The sequence below is a fragment of the Ornithodoros turicata genome, chromosome 1, assembly GCF_037126465.1.
Source record: "Ornithodoros turicata isolate Travis chromosome 1, ASM3712646v1, whole genome shotgun sequence".
NCBI lineage: Eukaryota > Metazoa > Arthropoda > Arachnida > Ixodida > Argasidae > Ornithodoros > Ornithodoros turicata.
The window spans coordinates 140,602,793-140,617,949 of NC_088201.1; the positions used below are offsets into that span (position 1 = coordinate 140,602,793).

The following is a 15,157-nucleotide window of genomic DNA, read 5'->3' on the forward strand; positions in this document are numbered from 1 at the left end:
AGAATTTTAGTTAGGTCTAAAGATGCTTTGTTAAGAATGGACAGCCATTGCACATTGCGTTCATGGTTCAGGGGGAAGGTTGATGTTTTTTGGATTTCTAGCCCACGCGGAATCCTGTCGTTTTCATGATAAGTAGCCAAAGTATCACGGTGGGAGGTGTAGCGTGCAACTTTATCCGCGATTTTTCTGAGCTTAAAGAACGCCTCAGTGCTACTGCTGACAATTTGTGGAGAGTGAATTGGTACTGACTCACCGGCTAGTCAATCCTGCTGCTTGGATCGTGACGATTTCTCGGCACGTGTGCTTCTTTGTGTCCATGCTGCAGCCTCCTGGAGTGTCGGCCATACGGGGTCCGGCGTTCCAGTGCTTGCTGTACGTGTGGGTAGGCGACGGAGCAGCCGGGGTACCAGGGACCGCAGTCGGTGTGCGATCTGGGTGACTCCTTCAAAACTGGGGTGGAGGCCGTCAGCTGCAAGGACTCTGGTTGGGGGCTGTCGGTGGAAACCATGGTCCAGGAAATACAGGTCACGGGCACTTCGGCACAGGGTCATCAGTCGTTGGTTGAACGCAAACGCCCGGGGATTGCATTGGAATTCGCGTCGCCTGTCAAGATAAGAACGACGGCGGTTGTAGGATCTGGGTAAGATAAGGGTACATACCACAAGTTCGATGTTTCCCCGAGAGCGAATGTGGTCGATGAGTTGCACATAGCGACGGATGGCCATGTCGGGATCGGTGTCCGGCATGTCATTCGTCCCACAGTGCAACACCACGACACGAACACTTGTGGGCAGCTGGTCCACCTCTTCTTTGAAGTCTGCGATTCGGCCTCCGCTCTTGGACACGAACATTGTCGGGGCAGTACGTGATCTGGGGTCGAAGTGGAAACGGAGATATTTAGTTTGTGAGTCACCAAGTACAGCTATGACAGGAGCATAAAAAGGGTACTTCCTGATGGGCATCTTTGGTCCTCCTCTGTCGGTGGTCATCGTAGAAATAGATTAGAAGCTTAGGAGGGCGGTTGACCACGAGAATGAAATAAGCAGGAAAAATCAGAAGACGACAAAGAGCTTACAGGAAAACACAAAGGGGAGTTTATTAAGACATATAGGGATAGGGGTCGACGTTTCGGCAGTCAGCGCTGCCTTCGACGGGACTGGGGTTTGGTGACAAGAACAAGCTTTATATATGGGAGAGGGTTATGTACAAGGGAAAGAGAGCAGCGCATGCGCTTTTGTCATGACTAACATAGGTTGGTGACTAAGTGAAAGGGGAATGACCGGGTCTGTGCAGCAGGACCTTGAGGAAATACCCGTGAGCCTGAAAAAAAGAGACAAAAGAGTGTATGTATTGTGCTGGATTAGGAATGCAGGTTGCGAATAGTAGAAAGGATTCCTGGATCTTCGTTTATCTGACACTGAAATTTATGAATGAGATAAGACTCGCGCTGTTCCCTGAGCCGCTGGGAAAGAAAGCCTGACTGCAGGATGAAAATAGATATATTGGAAATTGAGTGTCCTGGTTTACTGAAATGGCGCGACACTGGCAGATTAGGTTTCTTCGCGACGTCAGATTTGTGGTTATTGAATCGCGTTCTAAATGAAGTAGCTGTCTGTCCGATATATTGGGCGTTGCATTCATTACATTGAAGAAGATAGACAACATTGGAAGAATTACAGTTAAAGTCGCCATTAATGTTGACCCGATAATTTGAATTGGTACTATCTGCAGAGTTAGCGGCTTGCATTGATTTACAAATTTGGCATCTAGTTGCATTACAAGGGTGGCAACCAATGTTATTTTCTGGAAGTTTGTTAATTTTGGCATTTACTAGTCTGTCTTGGATGTTCCGCGCCCGGCGATAACTTACGCGCGGTGGCTGTGAGAATATTTCCTTCATCCGATCAGATTGTGAAAGAATTGTGTAGTGGCGGTTGAGTATCCGGCTAATGTTAGGAACGCTGCCATTGAATGTGACAGTGAGATTTACTGCAGAATTACCATTGGCTCGAGGAGATCTTTGGAGCAATTGTTGGCGATCTGTGGATCTTGCTCTGGCTATAGCGTCTTTAACAAGTTTGTCCGGGTATTCACGATCAATGAAGGTTTGTTCTAGTCGTTGGAGATGGTTGTTTAGTTCGGCATCGTTAGTGCATATTCTGCGGTAGCGCAATGCCTGACTATAAGGTATGGCTAATTTAGTATGCCTTGGATGGCAACTGCGGAACGATAAGTATTGCTGAGCATCTGTAGGCTTCCGGTATAAGTTGGTTGAGATGCCGCCGTCTTGTAACTTGACTTCCACATCCAAGAAGGTAACAGTGGAGGCGGAGTAGTGGGAGGTAAATTGAATGTTAGGGTGAATTTGGTTGAACCGGTTGATGAACGTGAGAAGGTCGCTTTCAGAATGAGGCCATATGATAAAAATATCATCTAAAAATCTCTTGTACACAAGTGGTTTCAACACGGAACATTCGAGAAATGTTTCCTCCAGGGATGCCATGAAGATATTTGCATAGTTGGGGGCCATTCTCGTGCCCATAGCTGTCCCGTTAACTTGCAGATAGTGCTTGTTATCAAATTAACAGCAAAGCTTGTCCGCGCTAGAAAGCAACGAAGGTATCATCATCAAACAGGCTGATAAAGGAGGTGCCATAGTCGTAATGGATAAGCAAGCTTATGTGGCGGAAGGACTCCGTCAACTTAATTGTGCAGACTTATACAAACCTCTCCAATCCGACCCCACTAATGAAATTGCCGCAGATATATGTAAAACACTAAAACGGTTAAAGACCACTAAGAAAATTGGCGATGCGCTCTACGAATACTTACTTCCTAAAGACCCTAAACCAGGCCGATTTTACATGCTCCCTAAGATACATAAACCAGGCAATCCCGGAAGACCAATTGTGTCCAGTAACGGTACCGCTACAGAAAATATATCGTCCTTCGTCGATCACGTTCTCAAATCTATCCCCCCTAAATTACCTTCCTACGTCAAAGATACCAACCATTTCCTTCAAACTGTATCGCAAGTAACCGTTCCCTCAAGCTGTCTCTTGGCAACGTTAGACGTCACGTCCCTTTACACTAATATTCCCCACGCAGATGGTATAGCAGCGGCCGTTTCAGCATACAAAAATCAACCTGACCAGCCGTATGATCCTACTGTCCTCACCGAACTGCTAACACTTATTTTGACCTCCAATAACTTTGAATTTGATAACAAGCACTATCTGCATGTTAACGGGACAGCTATGGGCACGAGAATGGCCCCCAACTATGCAAATATCTTCATGGCATCCCTGGAGGAAACATTTCTCGAATGTTCCGTGTTGAAACCACTTGTGTACAAGAGATTTTTAGATGATATTTTTATCATATGGCCTCATTCTGAAAGCGACCTTCTCACGTTCATCAACCGGTTCAACCAAATTCACCCTAACATTCAATTTACCTCCCACTACTCCGCCTCCACTGTTACCTTCTTGGATGTGGAAGTCAAGTTACAAGACGGCGGCATCTCAACCAACTTATACCGGAAGCCTACAGATGCTCAGCAATACTTATCGTTCCGCAGTTGCCATCCAAGGCATACTAAATTAGCCATACCTTATAGTCAGGCATTGCGCTACCGCAGAATATGCACTAACGATGCCGAACTAAACAACCATCTCCAACGACTAGAACAAACCTTCATTGATCGTGAATACCCGGACAAACTTGTTAAAGACGCTATAGCCAGAGCAAGATCCACAGATCGCCAACAATTGCTCCAAAGATCTCCTCGAGCCAATGGTAATTCTGCAGTAAATCTCACTGTCACATTCAATGGCAGCGTTCCTAACATTAGCCGGATACTCAACCGCCACTACACAATTCTTTCACAATCTGATCGGATGAAGGAAATATTCTCACAGCCACCGCGCGTAAGTTATCGCCGGGCGCGGAACATCCAAGACAGACTAGTAAATGCCAAAATTAACAAACTTCCAGAAAATAACATTGGTTGCCACCCTTGTAATGCAACTAGATGCCAAATTTGTAAATCAATGCAAGCCGCTAACTCTGCAGATAGTACCAATTCAAATTATCGGGTCAACATTAATGGCGACTTTAACTGTAATTCTTCCAATGTTGTCTATCTTCTTCAATGTAATGAATGCAACGCCCAATATATCGGACAGACAGCTACTTCATTTAGAACGCGATTCAATAACCACAAATCTGACGTCGCGAAGAAACCTAATCTGCCAGTGTCGCGCCATTTCAGTAAACCAGGACACTCAATTTCCAATATATCTATTTTCATCCTGCAGTCAGGCTTTCTTTCCCAGCGGCTCAGGGAACAGCGCGAGTCTTATCTCATTCATAAATTTCAGTGTCAGATAAACGAAGATCCAGGAATCCTTTCTACTATTCGCAACCTGCATTCCTAATCCAGCACAATACATACACTCTTTTGTCTCTTTTTTTCAGGCTCACGGGTATTTCCTCAAGGTCCTGCTGCACAGACCCGGTCATTCCCCTTTCACTTAGTCACCAACCTATGTTAGTCATGACAAAAGCGCATGCGCTGCTCTCTTTCCCTTGTACATAACCCTCTCCCATATATAAAGCTTGTTCTTGTCACCAAACCCCAGTCCCGTCGAAGGCAGCGCTGACTGCCGAAACGTCGACCCCTATCCCTATATGTCTTAATAAACTCCCCTTTGTGTTTTCCTGTAAGCTCTTTGTCGTCTTCTGATTTTTCCTGCTTATATATATATATATATATATATAAACTTGGACTTTAAAATTTAAACTTGGACTTGGACTAATAAAAAATAATTAATTTTATTAGTTTTATTAAATTAATAGTTAAGTTAATAGTCAAGTTAAATTAATTTTATTAGTCCAAGTCCAAGTTTAAATTTTAAAGTCCAAGTAATTAAATTGATATTTGATTAACAATATATATGGGTGTCTCAGTGAAATCCCATGGCTAAATAATTTACGAATGGGTGCACCAATGGGTGCACGAAGAACTTTCTTTTTTACAAGTACCTGTCCGATACCATCTAGAAACCGCGCAGCGTGTGAATGAGGGCGAGGTGAGCCCCTCGCCCTCATTCATGCGGTGCGCAGCTTGTAGGCATTATTTAAATAAAGATTCAGATGAGTTTCATGACTTTTAAATCAGGGCAAAGTCGGCTTTAAAATAGGTACGACACCTTTTGGGACCTTCGGTGGACACCTTTTAGAGAAAAAACTGCCATCGGGTCATTTGTTGCAGTAATTAATTGGTTTCGGTTTACATATTTTTGTGGTGGGTGGTCGCAGTGAAGCGCAAGAGGACGCTCTTCCACTTCCTTATCCAACAACGAATTAGGGCTGGTGCACACTGCCACGTTCGCGCTTACGGTCTACGGGTTGCGCTTACGTAGTACCCATCTCGTTGCTGGCTACCCCCCCCCCCGTTCCTGCATCGTTCACATTACTACGTTTCGGCGCTCCGTCCCTGCAATGAGGAGCGGCCGCCTAGAGCGCCATCCTTCCGAAGTAAAGTGAAATAGAGCCACAGAGTAGCATGGCGTCCAGCACCCCGGTGCCGGCTGCTTTGGAAGACATTTCTTGACGATGTTCTTAACTGTTAATGTTCTTAACTGTTAATGTTCTTAACTTAACGCCATCGTCAACAGTGCAACGTACAATTCGCTACGTCGGACAGATTCATTGAGTGAAGATATCACCTGACAGACCCGCTGCTATGCTATTTGTCATCCATGAGTTTTCTTTTTGCGTGGCATCCCTGTAGTCGCTTCTTTTGCTATTGTATAGCCAGGGAAACTTCTCAACTTGGAGAATAAGAGCTTCTGAGACATCCAGTGTTTGCGCCATCTTTGCAAGGAGACGCGCGAGACAAAACGCATGCGCGGCATCCGAACTTTGCTGCCATCCTATTGGCCAGTGCGCTTACGGTTACGGAGCTTGCGAGAGAAAAGTTGAAGTTGCCTCAACTCCCTGCGGAAACGATCTTGCGGGCGCCGTCTCTTCGTCGTCATGGCGACCCCCACCGTAAGCGCCCGTAACCCGTAGCCGCAAGCGTAAATGTGACAGTGTGAACCAGCCTTTACACGTTCTTGAACTTAGTTCGCAACGGGGAGTCCTGAAGGAAAATTGAAAGCCTGTGATATCAAGGTGCTATGTGATTATCTGTGTTTTGTCCGTGCGATTATGACAGCGAAACGGCGCATATCAGTCAGATAAGCGAGGTGGGGACTGGCGTTATACGAGACGTGTTCGTGCTCAGGTACCCAATCTTAAACGTGTCACTCTCCCATAGCGCGCTAAATGCATCACTTCGACCCGTGATTCGCCACGAGCTTATGTGCGAGCCTATACCACAGCGGCTTTGGAGTGGGCCAACCTTGAATATAACGATAACGATCGATAAGTGAAAGTTGAAGGTCCGGGTCCTGTAGTCGAAATGTCGCTGTTGTGAATGGGGCTGCTGCTTCAGCTTCGTCTTGTCTCTTCCTTTTCTCTCTGCTTTGTTCTGTGTTGCACTGCCGCATTTAACGACTTCCTTCGCGCCCTCGTCACTGCCAGGCAGTTTTTCTACGTTTCGTGGCCACGTTTGTTATCACTGGGAATACTTCGGCGTTATCAAAACACACGTAATATCCTAGCAGCAGGGAATGAACCCAAGCAGCAAAATGTACTGAAAGTCGAGTGCAATAGGGGTGGACGGGTAGGTGGAAGGCCTTGAACAGACACATGAAACTAAAGAACATTGATAAGACACATACCGTCCACCCCTATTGCACTCGACTTTCAGTACATTGTGCTGCTTGGGAATGCAGGTTTTACAAAGGCACATACCCTGCCTCAAGAAAACGCAGTGGGCTCGCTCATAAACGCTGTCGCATTTAGTAACGCAGCTCTACCGAAAGAGAAATGAGAGCGGTCAGACATGGAAAACGTTCAACCTGAGAGGAGACAGACGGGAGAGCAAAAACAAGGGGGTCGCTCGCCGTGAGTAAGCGGGCTTCTAGTTGTCGTCCCATTTTCATATGTTGCCCGTCGAGACGAATAGAGATTATTATTTCACAACTACCCTCTTATTTCTAACAGTGGCGCGAGATGATGAAGGGTCTAAGTTCTGGAGGGAGAACCCAGATAAGCTGCATAAAGTAGAGCGAGATGGCTAACTTTGACAAATTGGATAATTTTTATTTCAGAGGCGAAGAAAGGAAAGAAAGGTAACGATCTCATGCTGTCGCCACTGTCCCTATCTTCGGATGCTGTCGGTCAACAGCTTATCATCATGATGGTTGAAGCAGTTTTGTTTCTTGCGATCGTATGCCTATGGGACACTCCTTCTGGACGATGGAATACAGACGGCGAAGTGCAAGTGTTAGATGACAGCGATGCTGAGGCAGAGCGGGCGCTTGTCGAGAAAGTGGTATCAACCCAAGCTGTTTCTCGGTACACACTTGTTGTGCGTCGTCTAAAAAAACAGTTTCCTAATTTAACAGCCGTGCGTTCTCTGTGTTTCACCGTCAACCCTAAAGAATGTTTCGGCTTGCTTGGCGTGAATGGGGCTGGCAAGTCGACGACCTTCCAAATGCTGACCGGGTTGCTGACTCCAACGGCCGGGGACGCATGTATGGGCAACATGATTATGAGTGCTGGAGTTCGACAGGTTTGTAACCCTTTGTTGCATGTGATGGCATCTTTAGCTGGTCGTGCCGGTGTTTTGAACCGAAGCGGGAGAACCAGTCTCTTGCTCCGCAGCCGACGCGGAACAACCGTACACGAGCCGAACACGAACCGTAGCCGAGCTGAACACTTCAGCAATTCTTGATAACTTGAGGCGGGTTTTGTTATTTGTAGAAGCGTAAAACGATATGGGACCTGAATCTACCACTGCAACCACGCTGACGGCTTTCCCGTAGAAGGCCCCACAGGGACATGGTCATACTCTTCTGCGTTTGTTGTAACAGCACTAATAAAGCTGCTGAGATCCCTAGAGCACTTCTAATTGGAGTAATCAATCGCGAGGAAGCTGGCGAGCGCAGAGCACGCGCACTCCTTGACAACAAACTGTTGCAAAGCGCCTCGCCAAAGCGCTTTACAGCGAGTGGGGATGAGACGAACATACCATAACTGTCAGTCGATGTTGGGTGTCACGTAACGTCTTCCATGCGCTGCTTCTTCATTACAGTGGCAGTCTAAAATTGGCTACTGCATGCAGTATGGCGGCCTTATTGCAGAGCTGAATACATTTGAAACCCTATACCTGTTCGCTCGTCTACGTGGGGTTCCAGAAAAGGACATCCGTACTCTAGTGGACAGCATGATCAAGGTTGTGGATTTGTCGCTGCACGCGTATAAGGTTTCTGGCAATTATAGGTAAGCATAGCTTGATTCATTGATTTCAGCACGAGGATCCTCAGCAGCGATCTGGGATTAACACCCCTGTCACACGGCACTTTCAATGGGGATTGAATCCGATCCGCATGGAGTTTCTCAAGAGCGTTCGGTGCGCGATGCTGCTACAAGGTCCTACTCAATGCGTACTGAAAGGTTGACTTGTCGACAGGCGGCGCTAACAGCCCTGAGGCAGCAGTGCCGTGTATGCCAAAGGGAGTCTGGCCATTAATGGGACCTGCCTATACCTGAGGCTCCACCCACTTTTTGAAGTATCTAGCCAATCACAGGTCGAAATACAGTTGTCTATTGTTACATCCATCCAGTACTTATCCCTCACCCTTATTTACTGGGCGCTACCATTTTGGAGAAAATTGATGGATTTGGATTGAAACGGATATCACTGGTGACAGACCAAAACGACGGATTTTGCACCCACTTTTATCAACGCCATCTGCACGGAGAGAGGCATGTTGGGAAGGCTCAGAAATACAGAAATGGTGGCTGGCAGAGGTGATTGGCCAAGATGATGGTAAAACCGCTTCTTCGTAGCAGACGACAGCCGGTATGAAGTTTTATATCACGTAATGTAAGTACATTGAATCAAAAAGCAGCAAAGATGTATGTATAAATAAAATGCAATTATATAATGCAAAATCCTACGTATAATGTTCGTCGTCCTTGCTATTTTCCTGGTATCACGATCTTAACTAGGCCTAACGTTAGCGACGAAACATCCCATTTTCACGTAGATAATGATGACGGAGCGAAAGTTGAAGCTGATTTTGCAGATGCGTACATGAGGATCTCACAGTATGAAATTAAAGTAGTCTGTGAAATTTTTTTGTCACGAAATCTCCGCTTCGCCGTTCCAAGCACCATCCTCCATCTTGGAGAAAATTTGGTGTCATGGCAGCCCCCATGGAAAACGGTAACCAATGAAATGCGCCGAAGTTTGACTGACAGGTCGAGCCTCTTTTTTAGGCTCCTCCTAATGGCCAGACTCCCTTTGGCATACACGGCACTGCGAGGCAGTACCTTGGGATAGACAAATATGTTCCTAAAAAGTCGACAATAACCGCATCCGCTTCCGCATTGTGGTGTTTACTAGGCCTTTACGGGGGGCGGGGTGTCGAGAGTTGTCGAGATTAAACAAATTAGCAAACGCAGGCGCACGTCATACCTAGACTAAAACCGTAACCGTGAAATTCCATCGGCTTGTGTAGGAATATTTGCAAATTAATGTAATGTTCTTGTTGACTACACCAAATTCACTGGGTTCGAGGATGCCAACGACGGTCTTCAAGCCGTCTTGAGAATCTCGATCCCGTTTAACAAACTGGATCGGGTTGAGCAGTATCGGAGTTCGACCCGACTCTACCATGTCCGCGTAGCAGCGCCGGATCCGCATTGAACTCGATGAGCATTGGCTCAATGCGGATCGAAAGTGTTCCTGTGACAGGGGTATTATATACTTGGTCGCTTGTGAAACCTAAAACGCGAAAACGCTGCCACATGCATTCTGATGATCAAAATATTTCATAGAGTAGCGGTTTTGCGGCTGTGACACTCAGACTCACAAATGCAACACAATCCTCAAGGTGCTTAAGAACACGACAGAGGGGCCTCAATCGATACGAATATATATTTATCATGAGCCAGCTAGTGATTTTGATTTGATGCCGTCATCCTTAGTAGCACTTGTATTTTTTTACTTTCTTTTGCAAATAATGAATCTATCGGTTCAAAATAATATTTGCCACTAACACTTCAGCATAATAACGACGATAAAACCCGAGACAAGAAACAGAAAAAAGGACAACACGACAGGTTCTCAAACTCAGTAACCCCCTTTAATGGGTTGCGGAGTTTGAGAACGTGTCGTGTTGTCCTTTTTCTGTTCCTTGTCTCGGGTTTTATCGTCGTTATTACAATGTACCACACCGCCTGCACCCTTGCACTTCTACCATTGACGCTTCAGCATATTTCGAAGCAGTTATGAATCGTCTTTATTGGGCGCGCACCCATGTGACTACTTCTAATCTGTCGCAGCTGATGTTTACGTCTCTGAAAACTGCTGCATTGCTGCTATTGTCATGCTCTTCCCTTCTGGTATTTATCTCACTATGTCGGAAATAATTTTAGGTGTGGCATCTACAGGCCACTTCCTGTCGACCACTGTTGTAGTCCTACGATCAGTTTAGGGCCTTAGACAACTGTATTTCGTGGCTTCGGGGTTACCTTAAGCACAGCGAAGCCTTAGCGTATGCGTACGTTTCGCAACGAGGGACCCAATTTCGGCGTTATCAACGAACAAGGCGTACGACACCAGCTCAACCCAAAATCAAGCCCCTTGCACGTACAACACCGTCAAGCTGCAGCCGCAGTTATCCCATTTAGTTTGCGGAATCCACTTTACTTGAAGAATACAAGCTTCGACCATTAATGTTATTGTCGAGCTTATATGTATGATAAGCGCTGCGTTCTACAATGCGATTACCTCAACGTTTGACGGACATTCTTGCACCATGCAAGCTCCAGTATGGTCCCAGTGGTAGGAGGGCAAGGGTTATATGAGAAGCTTCATAGCTAATTCATTAGGTCATAAAAATACGATTTTGTATTTCAGAAAAAAAAATTATTTGTGACACCACCGGACGTCACCGGAGGAATAGTAATGTATTATGTAATATTAATTGATTATGTATTATGTACCGTAACAATTCATTCAAAAATTGGGCGGATCATTAAAGGAGGTGAGGACTTTTATCCGCAGTTACTGGTCTAACAGGTGTGACATTGATCTTCCACGCTTCGTAATTCTATTTCGTCCTTGAATACTAAGTCCTAGTCGTCCTTGAATACTTCTCCTTCCTTTCGTGTGAGCATTAATACGAAAATAATACTCGATCTACCGCATATCCCGATACCTCTATCCATTGTTGTTATGTTAAGCCGGAGTTTCTCTACTTTTTTGTCTAGTTATGTCGTCTCCCGGCTTTTGGAGTAGTTTTGCATCCACTGTTACGTCACTTGTAGAATCGTAGCACCGAAGTACACGCCAACGCGAAGGTACACATAACGTCGTCTGCTCTAGGCCGGAGAGCAGTACAGAAGCAGCGGGAAAACAATGACGAACTTGCGCGAGTTGTAGGATATGAGCCAAAAAGTTGGGCAGGAAATGTGGGACCGTGCAATATGCTTCTACGCGTTGTTCGCTTGACACGCGTTGTATTCTACGACGTGGTGCAGATCCCTTTCTTTCTCACTCTGACGACGAAGACGACGGCAGCAGGCGGCGTAGGCATATCGCCCACAAAACACGCGTAGCTGAAGAAGAAGAAAACGCGTAAAATATGCAGATAAGAAGAAATGCGTCGAAAAAAATCTTGCGGACCGACTGACTGCGTAACCGAGCCGAGGCAACCGTGATTGCATTAGTTAGATAGGCACCTATCGGATTCACCTGTATAAAAGGTGTCACAGCCAACAAGTCACCATTTTGTGCCGACACTGTCGGCGGGCCAGATTGATAGACATATGCGCCATATGTGATGACATATAAGCTTACAATGTCGCTCCCAAAATCTTATGTCCCAGTTCGCCCACGGTTTACACACACGAAATGGCAGCACATACAGAGGAATGCTTCAAGATATTATCGACACATTTAATTCATTAATGACAAAGTAGCGATCGATAGCCATCTTGGCGCCCTCTCGTTGGGCCTAAGTCACACACATTGCTCCTGGAACGCCACGCGTGGCGCCGCGGACAAGCGGAGACCTTTTGTTCCGTTATGGCCTCCTTTGTCTGTACGTTCTATTTCGAATCACCCTATAATGGAACGCCTCGCGAACTGCGCTGTATCATTCTGCGTTGTCCAATTATTGAAAGTGTACATCTACTACTCTTTGAAAAGTCATCGTATGCACATTTGCTGGGAGAAAGTTGGGAGTTCAATTGTTTCAGGAAGGAAATCCCCGGAAGCAGCCCTGAGGGGTATAGGTCTAGGGCGTCACCGGATAGTACTTGTCCTCGTTGGAGACCAAGCTCTCTAGCCTGGAAATCGTGTACATTGCTTGCATTATGCTCTCACCCAGGCAGCAGAGACCGCCGGGAAAATAATGAAAATGCAATAGGGGCTTAGGCTTGTGAACGTGCGACAGTCCACGACCAGTTCCCATTCGTGTAGGAATGGAGGTGGCAGAGCGCAAGAGAACATAAGACCGACCCCCGACGGCGCCCTGATCATTTCGCAGTCTGGTTTAGCTGTGGTCATGTGACCAAGAATATAGGATCACTCCCCTTTGCTGCTGTGATCAGTTCCCGATAATGAGACACGTATTTGGGGTGTCGCAACGGATTTCTCTTCCCTGAGTGTTAGGCGTAGGTTACGCGTCAACAGTGAGGAAACCGTTGCTTCCTGATGCAACAAAAAAAACATGTAAGATGCAGGTGTTTATTGCATTCCTCTAACGTGGGGCAAGTCATATGTGGGACAGATAGGCAGTGTCTGAACGACAGGCTGCGCTTACACCTATCTTCCCTGCAAACCCACACATGCAGCAACCTGGCCATGCACTGTCGCGATTGCGTATATGGAAGACACACGTGTGCTTAAGGGTGACTCTGACAGTCTCGCCAGAGAGATCTACAAAGGAGCACACGTTCACCATGGAGGTGAAAGATGTGTCAGCAAGCCATCAGTGGAGCTAGTGTACAAAGAGATTAGTTATTCTCAAGATTGTTCTTGATCGTCCTCCTTTCCTGTTCTTCTGTCTTTTTCGCTTCTTCGCCTCCTTTGGGAAGTAAAGCTTCAGTTGCTAGTCAGCGCTCTGTGTGTGCATTTATCTCTTCCTTATGTCCCGGCTCTGCGCTGTTCTCGCATAGCTTCACGGAAGATTTAGCAGTGAAGATCCTACCCCAAGAGTAAAACACAGTAAGGTTTCTTCACCTTCAAATATTTCAAATGGCTTATGTTGGTGCTACGGGACAATGCATCCTAAAGCTCTGCTTAACTCACACAGCTACCGTGCAAAGTACGGCACCGACATGGAGAGTCGGATACATGTATCTCCCTCTCTAGGCAAGCAGGCTAACATTGCAGGAAGACGTGTGGCTTATAGAATGAATGATGTACGAACACCCCGGTACGTCAACATGCCTTCCGCTGAACCACCTTCCGCTTTAGGCTTTGTTTTCCTTTGCATTCAAGGCCCATTAAGAGTATTTCCTGGTTTTGGTTTCGTGTGTGTGGTTCAGTTTCTTTCGGTTTCGGTTTCCCAAACTCAGGAACATCATTCTACATTCAGCCCACCAGCCGCTTGGCTCATATTGCTTTCTTCACTGAAATGCGACTGAGCGTCATCTTCTCCTGATACATTTTTGAAGCGTTTTCAACCATTCCAGGTAACTGACCTGAAACGCTTCCTCCAAGATGACGCGAATAAATTCGAGGAGTTCCCGTTTCTTATATTTTCCCGTCGACTGGGAAACAAGAGTATAGATACGTAGAAAACAGCACAGGGACGGGACACGAAGAAGAAACAAGCGCACACACACAGCGCTGACTAGCAACTGAAGCCATTTTGGCCGCCTTTTTGGCCGCCTCCATTGGGAAGCGTTACTTCCCAAAGGAGGCAAAACCGAAAAGGAGAGAAGAACATGAAAGGAGGACAGTTCAGGAGCACTCTTCAAGGTAACTAATCTCTTTGTACAATAGGTCCACTAATGGCTTGCTGACACATCTTTCACCTCCAATATGAATTTGTGCTCCTTCGTAAATTTCCCTGACGAGCTTGTTGGAGTAGCTCCTAAGTACACGTGTGTCTTCCAAACGAGGTCGGCATCCGCAACCGCGACGGTGCATGGTCAGGTTGCTGCCTGTGTGAGCTTGCAGGGAGGATGAGTGTTCGCGCAGCCTGCCATTCAGACACCGTCCTGTCTGCCCCACATATGACTTACCGTACGTCAGAGGAATGTCATAAATAACATTACACTTGCACTGGACGAAAGGCATTACATGCTTTTTGTTGCATCCGGAAGCAACGGCTTCCTCACTGTTGACGCGTCGGCACAACCCGCCTAACTTGTTAGGTGCAGTGAATACAAAGCTAACACCGGCACGCTAAGCAACTTTCGTTATGTTGTGGGAAACGGCGTGGACATATGGAATGGCCGCAATCCTGGATGGGCGATCATACCTGGGAGCCTCTTCGTGCTTCTTGTGCAACTTCCCGAGGAGAACCTCAGCTAAGCCTCTTATCAGCTGAACGGGAAAGCCCGCGGTTTCAAGCCTCAAAATTTGTCAAAAGAGCATAGACCACAGATGCGTTTTCCACGTATTGGGCAAGCAAAAATGACACCCCGCAGATAACGTGACCTGCCTTTACAGATAGCTTCCAAATGAAATGTAGAAAGGCCAGAACAAATTTAAAAGGTTTCCTCCGGCGCCGCACGTGGCTCTGTAAACCCACCACTCTCATTGCGCATAGACGTGACGTATGTCCAGCGAGTGGGCGCCAAGATTGTTATTCAAGCCTGTCTGGCTCCCGCCAAGTGCGAAGGTCATGCGCGGTGCTTCTCGTGACCATTATTATTATTGTTGTGGTGGTGGCGGTGCTGGAGTCATAGGACGGAACTGATGTGGTGAATAGTGTGTGTTCAGAGTGTGTTCAGTGTGTTCAGTGCTAGTGAGTGACGTTTCGTCTTTTCTAGTGCTTTGTTCGCGTTGTCAGGA

At 46.5% G+C, this 15,157-nt stretch overlaps 1 protein-coding gene across 1 annotated transcript in view; it reads left to right on the top strand.

The window, feature by feature from the left end:
- LOC135385990 (phospholipid-transporting ATPase ABCA1-like) overlaps positions 1-15,157 on the top strand; it is a 246,497-nt gene that overhangs the window by 217,450 nt on the left and 13,890 nt on the right. Inside the window, exons 20-21 of the mRNA XM_064615667.1 lie at positions 7,224-7,687; positions 8,210-8,397. Coding sequence (XP_064471737.1) covers positions 7,224-7,687; positions 8,210-8,397 — 652 coding nt within the window. The remainder of the gene's footprint in view (positions 1-7,223; positions 7,688-8,209; positions 8,398-15,157) is intronic.